The 22,975-nt window shown below is 38.1% G+C and overlaps 1 protein-coding gene across 3 annotated transcripts in view; it reads left to right on the top strand.

The window, feature by feature from the left end:
• The first annotated feature begins 464 nt into the window (after positions 1–464).
• The window catches only part of GLMN (glomulin, FKBP associated protein), a 34,626-nt gene continuing 12,115 nt past the window's right edge, over positions 465–22,975 (top strand). For 2 of the 3 annotated variants that reach the window (XM_011237136.3, XM_034653899.1), the window contains exons 1-11: positions 465–574; positions 1,405–1,470; positions 1,868–1,993; positions 7,156–7,272; positions 9,619–9,727; positions 10,794–11,040; positions 12,485–12,587; positions 19,364–19,551; positions 21,337–21,390; positions 22,585–22,615; positions 22,720–22,809. In XM_011237136.3, coding sequence (XP_011235438.1) covers positions 1,432–1,470; positions 1,868–1,993; positions 7,156–7,272; positions 9,619–9,727; positions 10,794–11,040; positions 12,485–12,587; positions 19,364–19,551; positions 21,337–21,390; positions 22,585–22,615; positions 22,720–22,809 — 1,104 coding nt within the window. In that variant the 5' untranslated portion in view covers positions 465–574; positions 1,405–1,431. The remainder of the gene's footprint in view (positions 575–1,404; positions 1,471–1,867; positions 1,994–7,155; positions 7,273–9,618; positions 9,728–10,793; positions 11,041–12,484; positions 12,588–19,363; positions 19,552–21,336; positions 21,391–22,584; positions 22,616–22,719; positions 22,810–22,975) is intronic. The other variant, XM_034653898.1, reaches the window with a different exon arrangement.

Below are 22,975 nucleotides of genomic sequence, written 5' to 3'. Positions count from 1 at the left end.
GGGGGTGACACCTCAGAGGACCAGGGGACCAAAGCAGCAGTACATCTCGAAGATGGGCTCACTCTGGCGAGCCAGCTCAAGACTCCAGCACCTCTACTCCCTTTCTCTCAGAGACGGCCCATTCTGGGGAAAATCTTGGAACACTAGTGTAAAAAGGTGGGGGTATGGGCGGAGGTCTTTTCCAGAAGACCCAGGACAGAGATGGGACGCTCTCGGCCTTCTCTGCCCTGGAGACCTCCGCTCCTGGCGCAGTCTTTCGGGTGTGCTCCGCGGGCCTTAGTGTGGAACCCTGCAGAGGCTCAGCTGTCAGGGTGCAAATGTGGGAAGAGACCCTCCTTCCTACCTGCGGCGTTTCGGGAGGCGCGGGGAGGCCGGGCCTTGAGGCGCGGAGAGCGCTGCCCCGCGGAGTCAGCCATGGCAAGCGTCGTCAGAAGGTCAGGCCTGGGCCTGGCGTCTCCCTCTGAGGCTCCGCCTCCCCTCGCGTAGCGCTGGGCGGGGCGGGGACCGGAGAGAACCCTGCGCGGCTGGAGGAGGTGGTGGTAGAGGGCCCTGAGAGCGGCTGGAAGTCTGGCTGGTAAGTGGGCGCACCTGGGAGTCCGGGAAGGCCCCGGCTCACGGCTAGCTGTGAGCCGCTGAGGACCCGGCGCCACGGCCTGTAAAGCCCGGCGAGGTCATGGGGCCCGAACGCCTAGGCAAATAGGAATCGGGAGAAATGGCTTCCCAAAGATGCAGTCCGCACGCGCGCTGGGGTTTTATCCGCCCTGGAGCGCGCGGCCGTGAGGACCCGGCTGACCCGTGCTCGCGCTGCGGGCCTGGGGCCGGATCTTCCCGGGGGGACAAACGATGGCCTACGGGAACGGAACGGTGTCCTGAGAGCTGCTGGTTGCTTCGTCTCCGTGCGCTATAGGGATTACACCAACTAGATTATTTGGGGGACTGCATCTCTTACAGAAAAATGTCCTGGTCACACTTGGGACGGTGGGCATCTGAACTTTCACCCACTCTGGGTGAGTTGTATCGGCTCCAGTTTTTGTCAGGTGGGACATTAAAAAAATTTTTTTTAATTCCCTAATGACTAGAACTGACTTCAGGAACACTTTCCAGCAATTTTTTCAGAAAAGAAATACTTTGCCTTTTTAAAGGCATTTACTTAGTCTATATTTGCCCTCCTGTTGGGCGTACCCTAGAGGATTTTTTTTTTCCAAGTGTATCTTTCAAACCTGTTCTCCTAGAAAACTTAAAAGATGCAAGTTTTTTATTTTTCAGGCTAAGATGCTTTCAGTAAAAGCATTTCAGCTTTAAAACTTCACATTTTCCTTATTGTATTTACTAATAATTCATCAGAATGAAACATAACTTATTAATACTTTAATATCACTGATAGTTAACTGTTTTATATCTCAGCATCAAAACTAGGAAAAATAACGAGGAATGGCTGTGGAAGAACTTCAATCTATAATAATGAGATGCGTAAGTAACTTTCTTTTTATAAAGTTAAATACCAGATTATTTTTAGCTATAATTACAGTCACTCAAATTGCTTATCTTATTTAATCCTTGCTTTGTTTGACCTGTGAATAAATAGCAGGAGGGCCAGAAAGCAGATTGGATTATTTCTCCAAGTGACCTACTTATCTAACTTTAAATTTTTTAATACTGATCCTTACCAATTTTTTGGCGGACTGGATTCAAGATCATTCATTAAAGTACTTTTTAGGCTTATTCTAATTTTCACACATATGCTTATGTGCAACTTACCTAGAATCAAACAGATTTCTTTTTTTCCCCAAGGGAGAATAAACCAAGTAGTTATTGAATTTTTATTCACCAAAACATGTTTGTTTTGTCTTCATTTTGCTTCTGTCAGCAAATCCTAGAAGAACAAGACTTTAAAGAAGAAGATTTTGGCCTATTTCAATTAGCAGGCCAAAGATGCATAGATGAAGGGCATATAGAGCAGCTATTAGAAATTATTCAAAATGAAAAGAATAAGGTAAGTACAATCTTTGAGTACTTTTTAGTCTTTACTAGGGAGATAACAGCCATGTGATACTATTATTTGTCCAATCATTTATTCTTCAAACATTTAGGAATTAAATTTCTACAGTAAGAAAGTGGAAAACAAAAAAGGAATTATGGCTATTCATATACTTGAAGGTGCTTATAGTCTGGTGGAAGAGATAAACAATTAGCAATAAGAATGCAGAATAAATGAAATAAGCGATAGTTGAAGTATAAGTAAAGTGCTTTGAAAGAGCAGGGATTATGTCTGGTTTAGGGATCAAAAGTGGCATTTGGATTATTTACATTTGGTACTGTAAGGATCAGGCAGTGTACATACTCATTTTTGGTGATCCGCACATTCTCTTCCTTCAGCCAGATGTATATGAAAAACCAAATATTAAGTAAGATAATATTTGGTGGTGCCTGGGTGGCTCAGTCAGTTAAGTGCCTGCTTTCTGCTCAGGTCATGATCCTGGGGTCCTGGGATTGAGCCCTGCATGGGGCTCCCTGCTCAGTAGGGAATCTGCTTCTTCCTCTCCCTCTGCTCCCTCCCTTGCTCATTCTCTCTCTCAAATAAATAAAATCTTAAAAAAAAAAAAATTTGGGTGCATAGAATCAGAATAGGAGGAGACCTAGAAGGCCTTACTGGCTGATCATACAGCTATGATTATCTGAGAAGTCATTCTCAACAATGGGGAAAGGATCTTTTGGGGATCAGGAACAACTTTTTCCTGGGATGCAGTGTTGGCAACACTGCCAAATTTTGTCTTTGTACTTGTCTTCTTATTCAAGAAAAGACCATCTTCTTTCCAGGAACACACTCTTTCTTCATTTACAGTACTGTTTATTTACATGAATGTTTTCTTTGTTGATATCACAGTATAGTCATGCTGGCGTCTGATTATAACCAGGGCATCTTGATTGTGTTTAGGAGATTACTAAAACTTAAATCACACATAGTAGTTAAAGGGCTTATTCCTTTTTTATTAAAAATAATCTTTTAAAGAAAAATTAGGACATTTCATTTAATACATTTGTTTTTGATATGTGTTTATGGAACCTTTGTAGCCCCAAATACAGTAAATTTAATATTTTCTTTAACTCCTTAATGTTTCCAAATTGTGTTCTCAGAGGATAACCTTTGAGAATACCTTACATATAGCTAATAATAAAAAATTTAATAATGGCTAATATTTGTTAAGCATTTACCACGTGCCAGATGCTGTCCTAAATGCTTTACATCTGTTAACTCATTTAGCTTCCCTAATCCCGTAAGGTACTATTAAATTCATTTTGTAGATAAGGAAACAGTCACTGAAAGATAAGTGACTTGTCCAGAAGTAACTCAGTTTTTATGTAACATCTAGGTTTCAAACTTGTACAGCCTGGTTTCAGAGCTCTTCACCACTCTCTAGTTAGCACTGTGTAACACTTACAAGGAAGTTTTGGAGTGTTACAAGGGACTAACTGATTGTGGGGCTGAGAGAGAGAGCTGACAAAGATGACTGGGTTTCTAGCCCCCAGGTTAATAACATTATATCCTGAACAGAAAAAGGCAACCTAAGAAGAGAGAATTTCTTGAAGGAGTACAAGTAAATTTACTTTGGAAATGTTTTCGTTTAAGATGCAGCAGGTAGTTGAAAAGTAATGTTTGGAGCTCAGTCAGGAAACAGATTAAAATGCAGATTTATGCATCACTATTAGAAATTAGGTGATTGGGGCACCTTGGTAGCCAGTCACTTAAGCATCTGACTCTTGACTTCATGATCTCTGGGTTGTGGAATTGAGCCCTGTGTAGGGCTTTGTGCTCAGCGGGGAGTCTGCTGGAGATCTCCCTCTGTCCTTCCCCCCATTCACTCACTCTGTCTCCCTCTCTAAAATAAATAAATCCTTAAAAAAAATTAGGTGATTGTGTTAATTAGAATTTAAATAAACACTTGAAAGAAACAAAAGAACGAAAGAAAATTAGGTGATTGTGGCATTTTTGAGCATAGTGAGTTTGTCTTAATAGCTTGAGGATCACTTTTGTAATGTGTGGTCTGCTAAATTAAAAGGTTCAGACGCTGATAAGACAGTGTTTCAAACTGACTGCGACTTCATTTTCTTGCTAGATGGCACAATCAGGATTGATCAAGATTTACTATTACTCTGCTTTGTGTAAATTTAAAATGAAAAGCCGTGCGAATAGTTTGTCCTACAGTACAGGGCTTCTCAACATTAGTACTCAAGATATTTTGTAGCAGCCGCCCCGCACCCTACTCCGTAATGAAAATCAAAATTATCTCCAGATTTCCAAATGTTCCTTGGTAGATAGGGAACAAAATTGCTCCCATTGAAAACTACTGATGCAGTAGGAAATGCATGGCTTTGGAGCTGGACAAATTTATATGCAGTTTCTGGTTCTTTCACATTTTAGTTGATATTTGAGCATGTCAGTAATCTCTTAAATTTTGGCATTCTCATCAGTCATTTGGGGATAGTCTTACTCTGTAGATGTATTAAACAAGGTATAGTTTATAGATAGTAGTGATTCCCCTTCCTTATAATTATTCACTATTTACATAATGAGTAGATATCTTGCAGCTGAAATGTTTGTAAAATATTTTATCAAAATTATTTTTTTTCATTTCATATATGCAAAATCTTATTCAAATCTGGAATTTCCCATATAGTTAATTATTCTCAGAGAATCACAGGGTAGAAGTACACCAATGGAAAGGGAAAGAAGTGCTTAGTTGGAAAAGTAGAGTCTAACAGAAGCTAGTTAAGTTTTAAAAAGCAAGTATAGTCTCAGTAGGTAATGGTGAAACAAATAGTAGTTTGGAAAAAAAATTAATAAGCTCATAATATAAGTTTCTGATTAAAGACCTAAATATTAGGGACGCATGGGTGGCTCAGTTGGTTAGGCATCTGTCTTCGGCTCAGGTCATGATTCCAGGGTCCTGGGATCGAGTCCTGCATCAGGCTCCTTGCTCAGCGGGGAGCCTGCTTCTCCCTCTGCCTGCCCCTCCCCCTCTGCGCACACACTCTCTCTTTCTTTCTCTCTCTCTCATTCTGACAAATGAATAAAAAAGACCTAAATATTAAAAGTCTAGCCACACACAAAAAATAGAAGAAAACAGAACAGAATATCAAATCTTTGGAGGGAGGATAATTTGTTACACTTTAAGATAATAGACATCATTTAACCTGTATTTATGGAGCGCCTGTTTTGTAACAGGCACTTGTCTAAATGCCGGGAATAAATATAGCAGTAAACAAAAATCACCGTCCATATGGATCTTAAAATCTAATGAAGACAGGTATCTACATGATAAATTATATAGTATGTTAGAAAGTGATAAATACTGTAGAGAAAAGTAAAGCATAGCTGGGGGGTGGACCATGCTAGGTGACATTGCAGAGATCTGACGGAAGGAGGGGTAGAAACCATGGGGCTGTCTGGGAGAAGAGTGTGCCAGGCAGAGGAAATAACTAGTATGAAAATATTGAGAGAGAACAGCTGGACCGTCTTTCCCATTAGATGAAAAGGATGATTAGTTTGCTATTTATTTTTAAAAATCAATTTAAGTCTTCATTTTATGCAATTTTTTTTTTACGATTTTATTTGAGAGAAAGGGAGCAACTGCACATGTGCATGGGCATCAATGGGGGAGGGGCAGAGGGACAAGCAGACTCCCCAGTGAGCACAGAGCCTGACATGGGGCTGGATTTCATGACCTGAGCCAAAATCCGGACCTGAATATCTAACCAGCTGAGCCACCCAGGTGCCCCTTACTCAATGTTTTTAGCATAAATTTTACTGAATAAAAAGGTGAAATGTGTGTATATTTAAATGTAAATGAATGTTTATGAATCTCTAAAAGAGGGAATCCATTGTAGACCTAAAAGCCAGTAGGAAAGGAACCAAAGAAAAATAAGTATATTTTGCTGTATAAAAAATAAGGACAGCCAAAAAACCAAATAATTATTTGTTGTAACTACAAGAAGGGAATATTAACATGTAGGGAGCTCATGCAGATTGATTAAGACAGACGCTAAAATGTCCAATTGATAAATGAGCAAAAATTTAAACAGTATTTCCTCTTTTGTGAGCTATATGTTCATGTACCCTAACGTATTCTGTTGCTAGTTCTCTAGGACATGTTAAATCTTACACCTTTACACATTGCTGATTCAGAGCCTTAAATGTATTTCCCACCTATCTATGCCTGACAGATTTCCCTAACAAGCCTTATCCCAGCCATTGCCTCTCTTGGGAAGCCTTTCTTGCCTTTCCTAGATGGAAGTGACAAATCTTCTGCTATACCTTATACTCTATCTTGATTATCTTATAAGACTGGGGTCATGGAGGGGGTTATTGTACTTAATTGTCTTCTTCCTAGATGTGGGTTTTTGCTTTGTTTTGTTTTGTTTTTTTTTATGAGTGAACCTACAATGTAAATTCTATCAGGATGGAGATCTTACCTTGCCTTATTTCTAGCACCAGACTATTTTAGGGACTTGAAATATAGTAGTATATTCTTGATAAATACTGATGAGTTGAAATAGAAAGCAGGCCAGAAAAGTGGAGTATGTTGTTGCTACTTCCGTAAATAGTGGTTTTGATCATGAATGTGAATCATTAATTAAAAAGATAAACTTTTACTTGTGTGGTAAATATTCTGAAGTATCTTTGAAAATAGAAGCAGGAGAGAATGTAGGAGAGAAAATAACTAAAGTGGCATCCCCTTCTTTTATGTAAGTTACATAATCATCATATATGTACACATTTTCCAAGGAACTTTAAAAGGTTCATGAGCATTGGGTAGATTTCTTCATGAATCAGGAGAGCAAAATTCTCCATGAAAATTAAGTATTTGCTCACCAATTAACTCTCTTGTTGGAAATAGAGGAACTATTTAAATTGTGAAAAAGACCAACTTACCTGATTTAAAGTAAATGTCCATTCACCTTTCCTCAGTGAGAGTATTAAACTATCTTAAAATGTTGAGGTTGTTAACCCTAAGAAGTCAGGGTGAGGTGCTGTAGGTTTCATTTGCCTCCTCTTAGCTATTTGAGAGGAAATTCGAAGCTACTTCAAGTTAAGAAAGCTCACTGTAAGAGTCCTGTAGATGGCAGTATTTCTTTACTTTGAAAATGTTTTTACAGGTCATTATCAAAAATATGGGCTGGAATCTTGTTGGTCCTGTTGTTCGATGTCTTTTGTGGAATAAGGAAGATGAGAAAAGAAAATATTATTTTCTGATGCTTGATTTATTGGTAAAGGTAAGTTAACAAAATTGGGTTCTTTAGGTCACAATAGCCAGCAATATTTTGTAATTCCCTTTAATGTTTAATGCTCATTTTGGGTGACAAAGCTTGTTCATGAAAATATAGGAGAGAATTCTTTGGAGAAAGGGCCCAGTTTTATTGATTGGATGGGCAAGTCCATTTCAGGTTTTCCAGATTTCTGGATATAAGAATTATCTAACCTCATCTCAGACCCACTGATTCAGAATCTCCAAGAAGATACCTAAAAAGTTCTAAGCTATTTTTAATAATAGCTTATTGTATAGATGTGGAATTCAGGGTTTAGAGAGGCAGTTAGTTCGAGGCTACCCTGTTCTTTTAGCAGAATTGGAACTAGCAAATCTCAGTGCTCTTTTCTCTGTGGTATGTTTCTAAAAAAATATCAAAAACCTAGAATGCAGGGGCACCTGGGTGACTCAGTCATTAAGCGTCTGCCGTCGGCTCAGGGTGTGATCCTGGAGTCCTGGGATTGAGCCCCACATTAGGCTTCTCCTCTGGGAGCCTGCTTCTTCCTCTCCCACTCCCCCTGCCTATGTTGCCTCTCTCGCTGGCTGTCTCTCTCTCTCTGTCAAATGAATAAGTAAAAACTTTANGGGATTGAGCCCCACATTAGGCTTCTCCTCTGGGAGCCTGCTTCTTCCTCTCCCACTCCCCCTGCCTATGTTTCCTCTCTCGCTGGCTGTCTCTCTCTCTCTGTCAAATGAATAAGTAAAAACTTTAAAAAAAAAAAAAAACACCTAGAATGCAAATGATCACAGGAAATAGGAAGAGGACGTAGATTAGTTGCAACCAACAACCTTAGAGACTCTTGGTAAAAGGTTACTAGAGTTATTAGTCAAAACTGATGGTATAGGAGGATAAATTCTAAGGATAAGGACATTATAAGAAGCTACTTAGAGATCAGTGCAAATAAAAATATATACTTGGAAAGAGGAAACCCCATCTAGATAGTAGTTATTAACTATGAGGACTTTTTAAAAAGGCAAGTGAGGTAATTCTGGCTATTCAGAAGGCAGTGCAAAGTTTTATCTGTTCAGAAAGTACAAAAGAAACTGTACTCATTTAAATGCCCTGGCAGTGTGAGATAGAAAGAAAGGTCCCACCTGCTGAAATCCTGGGAAACTAATGTAGCTTTCGGAGTAGGCAGGCAAAGCTCAAAGAAATCTCAGTTCTGATAATCAAGTTCTTTCTCCCTATTTTTCTAACTTTTCCTTTAGTCAGGAATTTAAGTCTCCAAAATATAGTTGTCCTTTTTTTTTTTTTAAAGATTTTATTTATTTGAGAGAGAGCACGCGCACAACAAGGGGGGAGAGGCAGAGGCAGAGGGAGCAGCAGACTCCCTGCTGAGCAGGGAGCCCAATGTGGGACTCAATTCCAGGACCCCGAGATCATGACCTGAGCCAAAGGCAGACCCTTAACAGACGGAACCACCCAGGCGCCCTTGTCTGTTTTTTTTTTTTAAAGCTTTTATTTATTTATTTGAGAGGGAGTGAGGGAGAGTGAGAGAGAATCTGAAGCCAACTTCACACTGAGCACAGAGCCCAATGAAGGGCTCGATCACACAACCGTGAGTTCATAACCAGAGCCAAAACCAAGAGTCAGAGGCTTAACCAACTGAGCCACTCAGGCACCCCAAATACAGTTGTCTATTAAAAGACTTATGACTTCTTGCTTCTTTGTAGTTTTACAGTGATTTGACAATCAGATTCTATGTTTTATTAGTGTATTTTTTAATTTTTTTTTAATTTTTAATTTTTTATTTTTTTTTAAAGATTTTATTTATTTATTCGACAGAGATAGAGACAGCCAGCCAGAGACGGAACGCAAGCAGGGGGAGTGGGAGAGGAAGAAGCAGGCTCATAGCGGAAGAGCCTGATGTGGGGCTCGATCCCATAATGCCGGGATCACGCCCTGGGCCGAAGGCAGACGCTTAATCGCTGTGCCACCCAGGCGCCCCTATTAGTGTATTTTTTTTTTTTTTAAGATTTTATTTATTTGACAGAGATAGAGACAGCCAGCGGAGAGGGAACACAAGCAGGGGGAGTGGGAGAGGAAGAAGCAGGCTCATAGCGGAGGAGCCTGATGTGGGGCTCGATCCCAGAACGCCGGGATCACACCCTGAGCTGAAGGCAGACACTCAACTGCTGTTGCCACCCAGGTGCCCCAGTATTAGTGTATTTTTTTAAACAATTATATGAGGTTTTTTACTGTTAAGCAAAAATAATTATATTTTCTCAGTATATCCTGCCTTTTAAAAATAGTAATCATGTGGCTTTAAATACAACTTGTATTAAACAGGTTCAATTGTGAATATTTTTATAGTTATGTAATCCAAAGGAATTATTGTTGGGTTTGCTTGAACTGATTGAAGAGCCCTCTGGAAAACAGATATCCCAAATTATTCTTCTTTTACTTCAGCCATTACAAACAGGTAATGAGTATTTTGATATCTAAGAGTTTCTTATTTTATCTGTGTTAAGTTCTTGATATTACTCCAAAATGTCAGCACTATACCAGAGTAAAATTTATGACTAATTATTGAGTACTCTGTTTAAACTAGCAATAGCAGTACCAGTTTGAATCCTGCTACCTATAAAAAGATGACAATACCTGGCACAGATGGGTACCTATTGTATTTTGTTGAATGTCATGCTGTTTTTCAGGTATAATGTTACAATCTGTAGCTTTCTGCCTAACCTTCCTATCTACAACATGTCTCGAATTTTCCCTGTAAACATATTTAAAGGATTGCCTCTGTGATGTCTGCTTTACTCAGTCTGTTAGCATTGTGGTAGGTCCTGTATCTTGGTTAAGAGGAGTATTGCACAGGCATTGTTCATCCTCTGCACTGGGAAGTTGAGGCTGGGAATAGCAAAAGAACTACTGAATCAAACAAGTATAGAAAGAAAATGTCACTGCACCATGAGTGAATGCAGTAATACTATTGTTAAGCAGTGGACCTTGGCAACCAAAGCAGACAGTGTTTATCCATGGGAACAGACTATTTTTTCATTACTCAGAGTCTGATAGAATGACCCAGACTCTAGAAGTTAGAGTAAATTCATTTTAAATGAGAATGAAGCAGCTTTGTACCACTTGAAATACTCGAAGTCTCCTAGAAAGGAAAATATAGTAATACCACCTCATTTTTACAGTGCTTTATATTTTACAAAGACACTTTCTTTTATTTGATACTTAAAACAACCAAAAAATATGGAAAGAAGTGTTTGTCTTAATTATGTAAACTGTTAGAAACAAACAAGATTTCATGGCATCTATGGTAAGGTGCCATGATTGTAAGATGATCCAATATTTCATGCACCACTAAGAAGGAAGAATAAAAACATTATCAATTAAGTTATATGTCATCCTGATTTCAAAGTTATTATAATGTTTTTTTTTAAACGTGTTATAATTCTACATTTATTGGACTTCTGGTCCCACGTGTAACGTATTTGATGAAGCTACCTCAAGTCACAATTTGGTCTCTGTTTTAGTGATTCAGAAACTTCGTAACAACAAGGCATATTCAGTGGGATTAGCGTTGTCCACCCTTTGGAGTCAGCTCTCTCTCCTTCCTGTTCCATACTCAGAAGAACAAATACAAACAGATGACTATGGCCTTTGTCAGTGTTGCAAGGCCTTAATAGAGTTCACTAAGCCTTTTGTGGAAGAAGTCATTAATGACAAAGAAAACTCACTGGAAAATGAAAATGAAAAGTTAAAGGATGAATTACTGAAATTGTAAGTATATTTTTGGTTAACATTTCATAATGGAATTAAGTAATCCATCAGTTATTTTATGTTTCTTTATTGTATTTGTTTGCCATGGACATATAAATTTAGTTTCAGGTTTTGAATTTTAGAAGATTATGGGGTTAGTGGTTAGTGCCTCATTAAATGCCATGTTCTACATTTTTAAAAATTAAAAACCAAAATCTATTTGTTTAATTTACTTTATATTCTTCCGTGACTTTTATTCATCAGAGTAAGTGAATAATTAAAGTGGGGGAAATAGGTGTAGCTCAAAAAATCTAGTCTTTTGTGGGGGAATTGTGTTTTTACTCTCCTTTTGAAAGCAACAGAAGCAGCACCAGACAGTTGAACATCCAGCTTGACCACAAAAATGGTAACAGAGTACCCAGTAGCATTCATTCCAGGGGTACTATACACTAAACGTGTGTGCCCTGTTCAGTGTGGCTGTCAAGTACTTGAGATATGGCTAGTCCAGAGTAAGATGTGCTCTAAGTATAAAATGCTCCCTGGACTTGAAGACTTGTTATTTAAAAAAAATACTAAAATACTTCAATAATATACTGATATATTGAGACAATATTTCAGATATATTGGGTTAATAAGATAAATTATTACTTTCCTTTGTTTCTTTTTTAATGTGACTACTAAAAGATTTTAAAATATTTGTGGGGCTTGTATTGTATTTCTATTGGATAGTATTGGACTAGATTATTGAATTATATGGACTAGTAATTTTATCTTTTAAATTTGGAGACTAAAACTACCAGTTAGCTTTCTATTTTTTCAGGTTAGGACATTAAAATTTTTTTTGCCATTTATAAAACCCATTATTTCGTGAAAGTAAAGATATTTAAACTAAAGAAATTGGGAAGGCTTGATCACAGAATAAAGTTTGGTTTTGTAAATAAAACAAATAGAGCTTTATGAAAAAAATTACATTGTCCCGATTTTTCCTTGAACTAATGAAAACTACATGATGGAATAGCACTGGTCCTTAAACCCTCAGTAACCATTGACACAGTCTAGACATGGAAGTGAATCTTACCACATGGAGTCTAGCAAGGTGTTCTCATGCTTTCCCCAATACTAGTAGGAAGGACCTTTTTTTTTTTTTTTTTAAAGATTTTATTTATTTGACAGAGAGCACAAGCAGGGGGAGTGGCAGGCAGAGGGAGAGGGAGAAGCAGGTTCCCCACTGAGCAGAGAGTCCCAACGTGGGGCTCGATTCCAGGACCCTGGGACCATGACTGAGATGAAGGCAGCCACTTAACTGAGCCACCCAGACGCCCCTAGTAGGAAGGATATTACATCAGCAGTTTTACAGGCGGTTGAGTTATTTTTCATGTAAAATTAACTTTGATATGTTTATAGAACTAGATATTTTATACTTAGGAAATACCATATTCACAGTTACCCATTTCTTATATCTTAGTTGTTTCAAAAGCTTGAAATGCCCTTTGCTGACAGCACAATTCTTTGAACAGTCCAAAGAAGCTGGAAATGATCCTTTAAGATGTTTTGCATCTGAAATAATAGTAAGTACAGCTAATTTAATCTGCCATAAAATCTGCTATAATTTAAAATGTTATCCTGCTGCATACTCATGTACTGCACATGGGTGTGAAAATTGATACATTATTAATGCGATATGTATTTTTTGTAGAACATAGATAAAAGGATGGAAAAGAAACAGCAATGTTATTTGGGTAATGAAATTAATACCTTCCAGATTTTGCTTTGTAGTCAGAAATAAATATATACATAGGTATAATTTTTTAAAAAGATTCTATAGCATTATACATACTCTTCCGTAACGTACTTTGTTTCTCTTAGCATATTAAGAATATTTTTCCATTGTCTTTCCGTTTTTGTTTAACTTGGGCCATCTAGCTCTAGATTTTCTCCAGTTTTTCAGTATTATAAAACAATTCCAACTTTCTTTTTTTTTAACTTAAATCTGTGGTAAGTATCCTTTTAACCAAATCTTTGCATATTTCTTTGGTTGTTTTCTTAAATTCCTAGAAGTGGAATTCCTGTGCCAAAGGATCCTCACTTTTAAGGCTTATGAGAAATATTTTTAAAATAACTCCAGAAATAAATAAATTTTATTTTAAAAGTAATTTGGCTTAAGGCATCAAGAGTATTTTTAAGTGTGCTGGGATTCTATATTAGGGAACTAATCTGAAATATGGAAAATATGTACTTGAGATTGATAGTCATGAATTTCAGGTTAGAGCAGTCATTGTGGTTGTGGGTTTTCTTCAGCCATCTTCAACTGTATGAGTGTAGGTGCAACATAGGAAGAAAGTTGGATTTAATTAGGTCAGAGTTTTGAGAGCTGTTCTACAAAGCAAGGGAGGGGGAAAGACCTGTATGCAAGGAAGTGACTGTGATGGACAATAGAATTAAGCTGAGTAAGGAAGGAAGTTAGGACATAGTAAATGAGAGAGACAGTGAAAAAGATGATGGGATCATTGGATTGTAGTTCCTGGTGTGACTGACAAGTTGTTGGAGCTAGGTTACTAAAAGGAATGAGCTGAAAAGACTGGAGGTTAAAGAACAGGATGCTTGAAATAATACTGTGGAAAAGTTCAGTTACTAATAACAGTGTCTGGGGTATGACCAGGGAGTGAGTGTTCTAAGGAGCAGGTGGAGGCTGAAATCATCGGACTAGACAGTGAAGTACCTGAGATTCCATGGTATTAGACGATCTTTGGTTGTATATTTAAGTCACATGGAATTATCAGAATAATGTCCAAAACCCAATTTATGGAGTGAACTTGGGGTAGATGTTGGGTAGTCATATGAAATGAGTTTCAAAGCTGAGGGGTTCAGAGAGGATGGAGGAGAATGGTCTAGAAGCAGCAAGGAGAACACGTATTTTACTTCCAGGCTTGGTATAGTGGATATGGGTGAAAAAATAGCAACCCTTTGAGAGGTCTGCAGAGAAAATAGTTGTTTTCAGAAGAGTCAGATTTCTTTTAGAGCAAAAGAGGTAAGAGACCATTTCATGAAGAATGGATTTTGCTAATAACCGTGAGTTCCACAGGCCGTACTTTGAAGGGTACCTGAGATCTGAGAAGAGGTAGGAGAAGGGTTTAGAAGAGGAGATGCCAGAAATTTAGGGGAGCTAGATTCTGAGGATAAGAAATGATTTGGTAACTAATATAAATAGGGTTACATAGTTAATGGGGTTAATGCTGATGGTTAAGATAGTAGGGAAAAGGCTATGACTGATGTAGAGGGAGAGAAAGGAGGGATTTTCCCAGGAGCACATAAGAGACTGGGGCCTCTTCATTGTTGCCGGTGTTAGAGTGCAGTATAATCCCCTAGATATAGTATAAATATATTACCATATTTGATAAACGTACCCTATTTTGAAAAGATAGCTATGAAAGTTGGTAACTGTTGCAGGATTTTAAGCCTGGGAGTGATGTAATTGTTTTGGATTCAGTGGAGGTTAAATTTAACCGAGGTAAGATTAGAAATAGGGAGATCCTTAGGTGTGTTTTGGGAGTTAAGTGAGAAATAATAGGATCCTGATTATGGAAATGGTGGTAGAGATGAAGAGGAGAGCGCAAAATAAAAAATTTTATAGTAGGTAAAATCAGCGAAATTTGGTCATTAATTGGATTTAGAAAACTAGTTAAAAAGTTGATTCATGGATGAAGTTTAATGCTTGGGTAGCTGGGCAGATGAAGGTACCAGTAATTGTGAGAGAGAATACAGGGCAAGGAACAGGGTGTTTTGTGCTTTCAAAATATTTTTTATTAAGATGATTTGAAAACATTCAGAAAAGTGGAAAGAACAATATAATGTAACCTCATGTACCCATTACCCAGCTTTAACAATTTTTGACATTTTGCCAGTTTTGTTTTATCTAGTCTCCTTTTTTTTTACTGTAGTATTTTATAGCAAGTCCTAGGCCTATCATTTCATCCTTAAGTCTTCAGTATGCTTCTCTAATTAGTAAGGACTTCTAAAAAAATAACCACAATCCATTATGACATTTAACAAGATTAACAGTAATTTCTTAATATATATTTAATTCCCAGAGAGCAGGCTTTTAAGGGGCAAAGTCTGAATGATGATCAAATTTTGATGAGATCATCTAAAGAGGTAGATAAGTGTGGGAAAAGAAAGGGGCTTAGGACTGAACCCTACAGAGTACCAACACTTAAGCCCACCAAAGAGACCAAGAAAGAAGGGTCACAGAGGTGGTACAAATACCACAGAAACTGGGGTAGTAGAGTTTCAGGGAGAAAAAACTGATGGGTCGTGTTAAATGTAGCCTATAAAGTAACAGTTGAAAAGTATCCATTGGATTTAGCAAGATAGCATTGATAATCTTAGCAAGAACAGTTTAAGTGGAGTGTTGGAGCCATAAAACAGGGGAGTGGTTAAGGGAGTGCATGAATAATGAGAAAAAGATGCCAACTAGTATAAGGTGTTCTTCAAAAGAGGATGAATAAGAAGAGGAGTGGGAAGACATGGGCCTGGGGTAGGAAGGTAGTGGGGGAGATGGGAGTTTTGAGCATGCATATTTCTTTATAGACTGAAGAGATAGGAACCATTAGAGAGGAAAAGAGAAGTGTTATGGGATAATGAAATAATGTGGCTTGAGAGCATACAGCTGAGCACAGGATTAAGGACACCTAGAGGAGGTAAGAATGCGTATGCATGCAGGGAAATGTGAGCAGGAATGGAATTTTAAAACTGAAGGGAATCAAACCCACTGGCCTCAGATTTCTAGGTGAAGGAGATCTTTTAAGAATCTAAGAATTAGAAATGGAGGCTTCAAGCAATTGGTAAGGATTTGGAACACTGAAGGGAAAGGAAAGAGAGATGGTAGAAGATCATGAAAGCATTAGTGAGTAGTCTGAGCACTCAACTGTGGTTGGAGACCACAACTGTAGTGATAACAGTTTGTATTTGTGTATGATTTTTCGCCAGCAGTACTTAACTGCCTGGGTGTAGAAGTAGAGAAGGTGCATTTTAGCTATTTTTCCAGAGCTGTCATTTTTTTGGGTAGATGGAGCTAAAGGAAATATAGGGTATAAGTAGTTCAAATGACCAATGATGTGTTGGTTGGATAGGGAAAGAAGGGGAGTTAGGAGGGGACAGATAGGTTAGATGAAGGGATCCCAGAACTAGAGAAGTCAGAGGTAGAAAAGCAGGTTGGTGAGAGAGACAGGATAAGAAGTTATGGTCACAGAATGAGGTGTTGGAGTTTAGGTATCTAATGTGGAATAGCTGCAAATGCTGGGATTATGTGCTGAAATGAACTAGAAATTAAGGTCACTGGAATTCAGAAATCAAGAGCCATGAAGCTGGCCTATTAGAGGAGTTATCCGTGTGAACACTGAATTTTTCCCCATAGGGTAACAGGAGCTGGATAGAGAAAACGATTGTGAGCACGTACCAAAGTCTTCAGGAAATGTGGGGAAATGACCAGGCAGTCAGCATATGGCAGAGATGAAGACAGATAAAGGGCAATATGGCATCTGCCTCAGGAAAATGTGCTTTTGCTTGAGAGTGCAGGAAGAACCAAGATAATACCCAGCCTCTACCCATACCACCCTTCCCCACTGCCTCCTCCCTGGCTGTGCTTTGTAAGAGGTGTGCAAGGATGAGCAGCTTGCACCAGAAATCAAATCAGGTTTAATTACAGCAGTAAGAGAGCAAGTATCCTATGAAGAGGTTGAGGGTATAGGGAAGAGGTTTTAAGACCTCAGCGGAAGGAGTATTACAAGTAGAGACGGAAGTGAGGAAGCACAAAGCAGTCAAGAAGTAGAGGTGAGCTCTTTTTTTGCCGCTTGCTGTGCCAGCCACACGCACACCTGCCCCTTATAGCCGTTTTCAGAGAATTGAAGAAATGAAGGACTTTCTGCTCATGGCGTGGTGAAAGGATGCCAAATCGTCAAGATCCAGGAAAAGAAGCATAATGTGAAGTTAAAAGTTGGATGCAGCAGATACGTAGTATACCTTGGTCATCACAAAGAAGGCAGAGAAGTACAGCAGTCTCTGCCCTCAGTCTTGGCAGTGAGGAGCTGACATGAACCTGGCACACTGATTTGAACTGTATTAAAATTTTAAAAATTAAAAAAAAAGTAGAGGTGAAATCAGGGTAGGAGATGAAGTGAGGAGGTGCCTTCTGTTCTATGCTGGAGAAGTTCAGGTAAGTGTGGCGTGCTTGAGATTGATAGCTTTAGCTATCCCTCCTTTGGCAGAAATTATTTTGATATAGGACTGCTTGAATGTCCCAGGGGTTTCACCACAGAAACATGCCTAAAAGGGCCAAGGCTGCCGTGAGAAATTATAGAGTCAGGTATATCCTGGGAATGAGCAAGACTGCTGGACGGTGGGTGGGTAGGATAATGAAAGCCCTAATTTGGACACAGGTGGACTCCAGATATCCTAAAGCAGCACTGAAGAATCTGGTTATGTATAATGATTTTTTAAAAGGCTAACCTTACTCTGGGAAAAAAATATATCTAGTATTGGCCGAATGAAGAAATGGAGCTTCATGATTAAGAGGACATTGAGAATCCAAGTACAGTAAACTTTTTGTCTTATAGCTATAACAGGAATGCGTGGCTCTGAAAATCAGCACAGCAAGTATATATTTAGCATCTGGTAGCTGAACAGCAGTCTCTTGTGACTGAGGATGATTTCCCATGGTTCTTTTTTGTGTTCTGAAATGACTAATGGAGCCATCTGGGATCAGCAGATTTTACTTCCTGAAGGCTAGAAAAGTCTTATTTGACTTTATAATTCCCCACAATGTCAGGCCCAGTGCCTGACACTCAAATATTAAATAAATGAGTGAATATGTGGAAGGTCAGTATTCATTCTGATTTAGCTGTTTTTGTCATTCCCTTTTGACTTCTATATAGTAGTTTGTTATAACCTTATCCTCTTTTTGTAGACCTTCTCAATAAATATTTGACAGACATTATATCATTTTCTAGATAAGGAGACTGGCTTTAGAGAAGTTAGGTGACTTGTCCAGTATCTCACAGCTAATAAGTGGTAAAGCCAAAATTCAAATCAATTTCATTGGACTCTGAAGATCAGATGCTTTCTAGTATACTATAGTTAGAAATAACTGGGGCGCCTGGGTGGCTCAGTTGTTAAGGGTCTGCCTTTGGCTCAGGGCGTGATCCCAGCGTTCTGGGATCGAGCCCCACATCAGGCTTCTCCTCTGGGAGCCTGCTTCTTCCTCTCCCACTCCCCCTGCCTATGTTGCCTCTCTCGCTGGCTGTCTCTTTCTCTGTCAAATAAATAAAGTTAAAAAAAAAAATAACATAAGAGGCATGGGCATGGCCTTATGTTTCCTGAGTGTCTCTTTTCCCCTCCTTTATTAAAAAAAAAAAAAAGATAAAACTATATTCTAGTCCAGTCATGGTTCTCTTTCTGTTATGACACAAGAACCCTTATGACCTGAGATAGCAGCACTGTTTTCTGAAGCCTCTGGTGCCACTGACAGTGTTCCTCCTGCCAACTTCGTATCTCCGCAGACAGTGCTCAGTGGAACATTGTTCCTGGAGTAGTCTTTACCTGAGTAGTTAGTTTACTATCATTTCATGATATTTGTATCTCTCATATTTTTAGATTGCTCTCAAATACCTCTGAAGCACTTTTAAAAAATTGTGATAAAATATACATAACACAAAATTTACTATTTTAACCATTTTCAGGGGTACAGTTTAGTGGCATTAAATACATTCACATTCACACAACTATCACCACCATCCATCTCTAAAACTTTTTCATCTTCCCTCCCATTTCCCTCAGGTTGTTGGCAGATTTATCTCCTTGAAGCCATAGATTGAGGTCTATAGCTTTATTTTCTTGTTGGTGTTTGGTCAGGGACCAGTTTCAGGTCCTAGAGGCTGTCTGTAGTTCCTTGCCACACAGCCCTCTCTGTAGGCCCTCTCATAACATGGCAGCTTGGTTCTTTAATGCCTACAGAGTTGTTTCTGACTCTCAAGGAGGGCCCTGGCCCCTTTTTAAAAGACTTCTACCTACTTAAGTCAGGCCCACCAAAGATACTCACCATTCTGAATAACCCCAAATCAACTTATTTGGAACCTTAAATACATCTGCAAAAATCCTTTCACTTTTTTGTCATAACATAATCTCATCATGGGGTGACATCTTGCCATACTCTGTTAGTTAGAAGCAAGTTCAACAAATCCCACCAACACTCAAGGGGAGGGGATTATACAGGAAGTGAATATGGCTGGGAAAAGATGGGAAGAACATACTATAGCCTGCCTGCTATAGCTTACTTTTTTATCTTTCACAGGGCTTTTTATCAGCAATTGGACATCCTTTCCCCAAAATGATTTTTAATCATGGAAGGAAAAAGAGGACTTGGGACTATCTTGAATTTGAAGAAGAAGAAGACAAACAGTTAGCAGACTCTATGGCTTCTCTGGCCTATCTGGTATTTGTACAGGGCATCAGTATTGATCAGCTTCCAATGGTCTTAAGGTAGGAGTTAATGTTTGGTTTATTCATGTAATTTTTCTAAAAGGAGTATGAAACTCATTAATCTAATTTCCAGTATATGTTTATTAATGTACTAATACATTTTAAATGAAGTATAAACAAAAGCTGTTTTTATTAATACTGCCTTTCATCTATTAAAGCCAGTGGTACTCAAATAGTGAAAAGGTGTTGGAGGGACAGACATAGTGATGGGGACAAGAATCAGAAAGTGTGAAGCCAAACCCAATCAAAGGCTTGGTTTTGAAGCTGTTGGGATCACCCTGGTCCATACAGGAGGGAACTGGTCACTTACCCATGGGGTGGTCTAAATTGCCATAATCTTTTAACTGTATTAATCATGTAATCCTGAGTATTTATATATCCAGCCTCAATCCCTTTTAATCCAACTCTTTAAAAACACTAAGAATAGTCCCTAATGAAAATCCTTTAGTGGCTACTTATTGCTCTAAAGTCTAAAAATCTTCACATGAGACTAGCTTATGCATAATCTGGTCACTGCTTGATTGTCCTGATTCACCTTCTACTACCTTTTCTCTTATTTATTACTATGCTCCAGTAACACAGACCTTTTTTTGATTTCTTATTCAAATGTGTCACGAACCTTTCTGCTGTAGGGCCTTTGTTTATGCTTAGACCATCTCTAATCTTAAATGTCACTTTATGAGGAAAGTCTTCTCTCATCACCCAATTTAGGTTGCATCTTCTGTTGTAATTATCTTGACCTTGTCCTCCTTTTCCCATAAAGTTTATCAAAATTATTTTTTAAATAAATACATAATTTTATAATGTAATACCTTTTGGACTTTAATATCCATGATAAGGATTACATGCTTGTCTTGCAGGCCACAGGTGTATTTCTTCATGTGCATTTATATATTTATGTATGAATATACCTGGGGATATATTTCTATGTAAATATTGCAATAATGGTTACCACTTTCCTGTTCACCATGTATTAAACAATATGCGGACAGCTTTGTAAGCATTATCTAATCTTTACAATACTGTGAAATAGAGCATTCTCATTTTATGGATGAAAATAACAGGCTTAGACAAATTAGGACACCAGTCAACATCATACAACTTAACTAGTGGGATAGGTAGATTCAAACAGTTCTGTCTGAGTAGGTGATGGTACAGTGGTGAGCATAGCTGCCTTTCAAACAGTTCTGTCATAGTACCACCAAAATGACTTAGGTATGTATGTTGGTTTGCTAAGGCTGCCATAATAAAACGCCACAAACTGGATAGTTTTAAAATAACAGAAATTTGTTGTCTCGTAGTTTGGAGGATAGAAGTCCAAGGTCAGGGTGTGGGCAGGATTGGTTCCTTCAGAGAACCTGTTTCATGCCTGCCCGTTTGCTGGTGATTTGCTGGAAGTCCTTGGTGTTCCTTGGCTTGTACATCTGTCACTCCATTCTGCCTTCAGGTTCATATGGCGTTCTCTCTGTGTATGTCTCTGTCCACATTTCCCTTTATTAGAAGGACACCAGTCGTACTAGATTAGGGCTCACACTAATGACTTCACTTTATCTCCAGAGTGAGGAGGTTCTTGTTCTGCCCCTGCCCATCCCAATTAAAAAAAAAAAAAAAAAGGTGGCCCTAACTCCAAATAAGGTCATATGCTGAGGTTCTTTCTGGATGTTAGGATTCCAACATTTCTTTTTTGAGGTGGGCACCATTCAACCCTTAACAGTATTTATGTATGTGAAATTTCTAACAATGTACATGTATGTGATATATACATATATGTGTTGTCTATTTTAGCCCATCGTACCTTTTGCAATTTAATATGGGGCATATTGAAGTCTTTTTGCAAAGGTAAGATCATTTAGATGGCATCTCAGAATTAAATACTAGTATTAAAGGAGTTCTTGTTAAGAGTGGGGGAGACTGCCTTCTCTTTGCCAGACCCTAATTAATTGGTTATTTTATAAAACAGTGATGTAAATATGAGACAAAAATGAGTAAAAGAGGTTTTACAACAAAAAATCTCTTTTAAATATTAAAATACTGTCTTCTAAGGGAATTTCCAGTCATCTGCGTCTGAGATTTCTTCTCTTATTTCAAAAGTTGGTAAGTTAAAACACCTCTGTCCCTCTGCAGCCTCCTCGATCTAAGAGGTGGTCAGTAAAAGAAATTCATCCATGTTTTTGCTTCGTTGACACGATCTGAACTACATTGAAAGGAAGGAGGTGTCTTGACCCCACCTTTTTATAACTTACAGTATTAGATTATTGACAGTGATTATATCCAGTAACTTTTCTTATCCGAGGCACTAAGAATGCAAGTCTTTCTCTTTAAAAAAATTAAAAAGTAACAAATATGTATAATTCCAGATATTTAAGAATTTTGCAAAATTCTATATGCTTTGTGTTTTCTTGTAACATGTTTAAATTATCTCTTGCGATAAATCAGGACCTCTCAGTAGTATTCCATAGGAACATTAGTGACAGTTTATCAATCCCATCTCTTCCCAGGTGAAGGAAGATTTGTAACATGGCAAATGTCCAAAGCCTCGGCCTACAAGGCAGGAATTTCCAAGGGTCTCCTGGCACAAGTAGTTATTAACTCTGTAAATTTACTGTATTATGTATGTCTTAATGGTTTTACATTCTTTTTAGTCACTTATATTCATACATTGAGAATATATATTGATTTGAATCTTAAATTCTATATTCTTAAGATTTCCAAACTATTTAGTCATTAAACAAAAACACTTTTAACTCCTTGCATGGTTAGAATAAGAACTTAGGCATTAGGTAATATTTTTTGCCACAGAGCTTAAATATTTAGTTAACAAAGATTATACACCTTTAAAAAATTATTATCACAAATGGAAAGCATTTACTTCTTGTATAAAAAGAATTGAAAAGATTTTACAGATTAATCAACTGGAATACATAGTATATTAAAGTCTTTAAATTTCAATTTTCCTTTATTTTTCCTAAAATGAAGAATCATTCTAAAGCAGTTTAGAAAACCATGTTGATAAATTTTAATATTCTCTTCCAGAACAGAAGAGTCTGTTTTCTCCAAAGGAGTGGTAAGATTTGTTTGCACCCATTGTAATTTACACACAGCTGCTGTCAACAAATACAGCTGTTGATTTTGCTATATATGTATCTCTGCATATATTTTAATCTGTAGGATCTGTTGGAGAATGGTTTATTGAGAATAGAAGACAACAGTCTACTTCACCAGTACTTAGAAATCAAGAGCTTTCTTACTGTACCTCAGGTAAGTAAAATGTGTATTCTAATTTTGACATAGCCCCTTTCCTATTCTGAACTTAAGGTCTTTTCAGACTCCTCTCCTACTTCCTTCTCCATATCCTTTGAAAACTCTAGTGCCATGTGTTCAGTAAAACTTGCTGTGATGAAGGAAGAGTTCTAGCTCTGATACA

Source organism: Ailuropoda melanoleuca, chromosome 2 (genome assembly GCF_002007445.2).
Source record: "Ailuropoda melanoleuca isolate Jingjing chromosome 2, ASM200744v2, whole genome shotgun sequence".
Classification (NCBI taxonomy): domain Eukaryota; kingdom Metazoa; phylum Chordata; class Mammalia; order Carnivora; family Ursidae; genus Ailuropoda; species Ailuropoda melanoleuca.
This window is presented reverse-complemented; position numbering and strand designations above follow the sequence as displayed.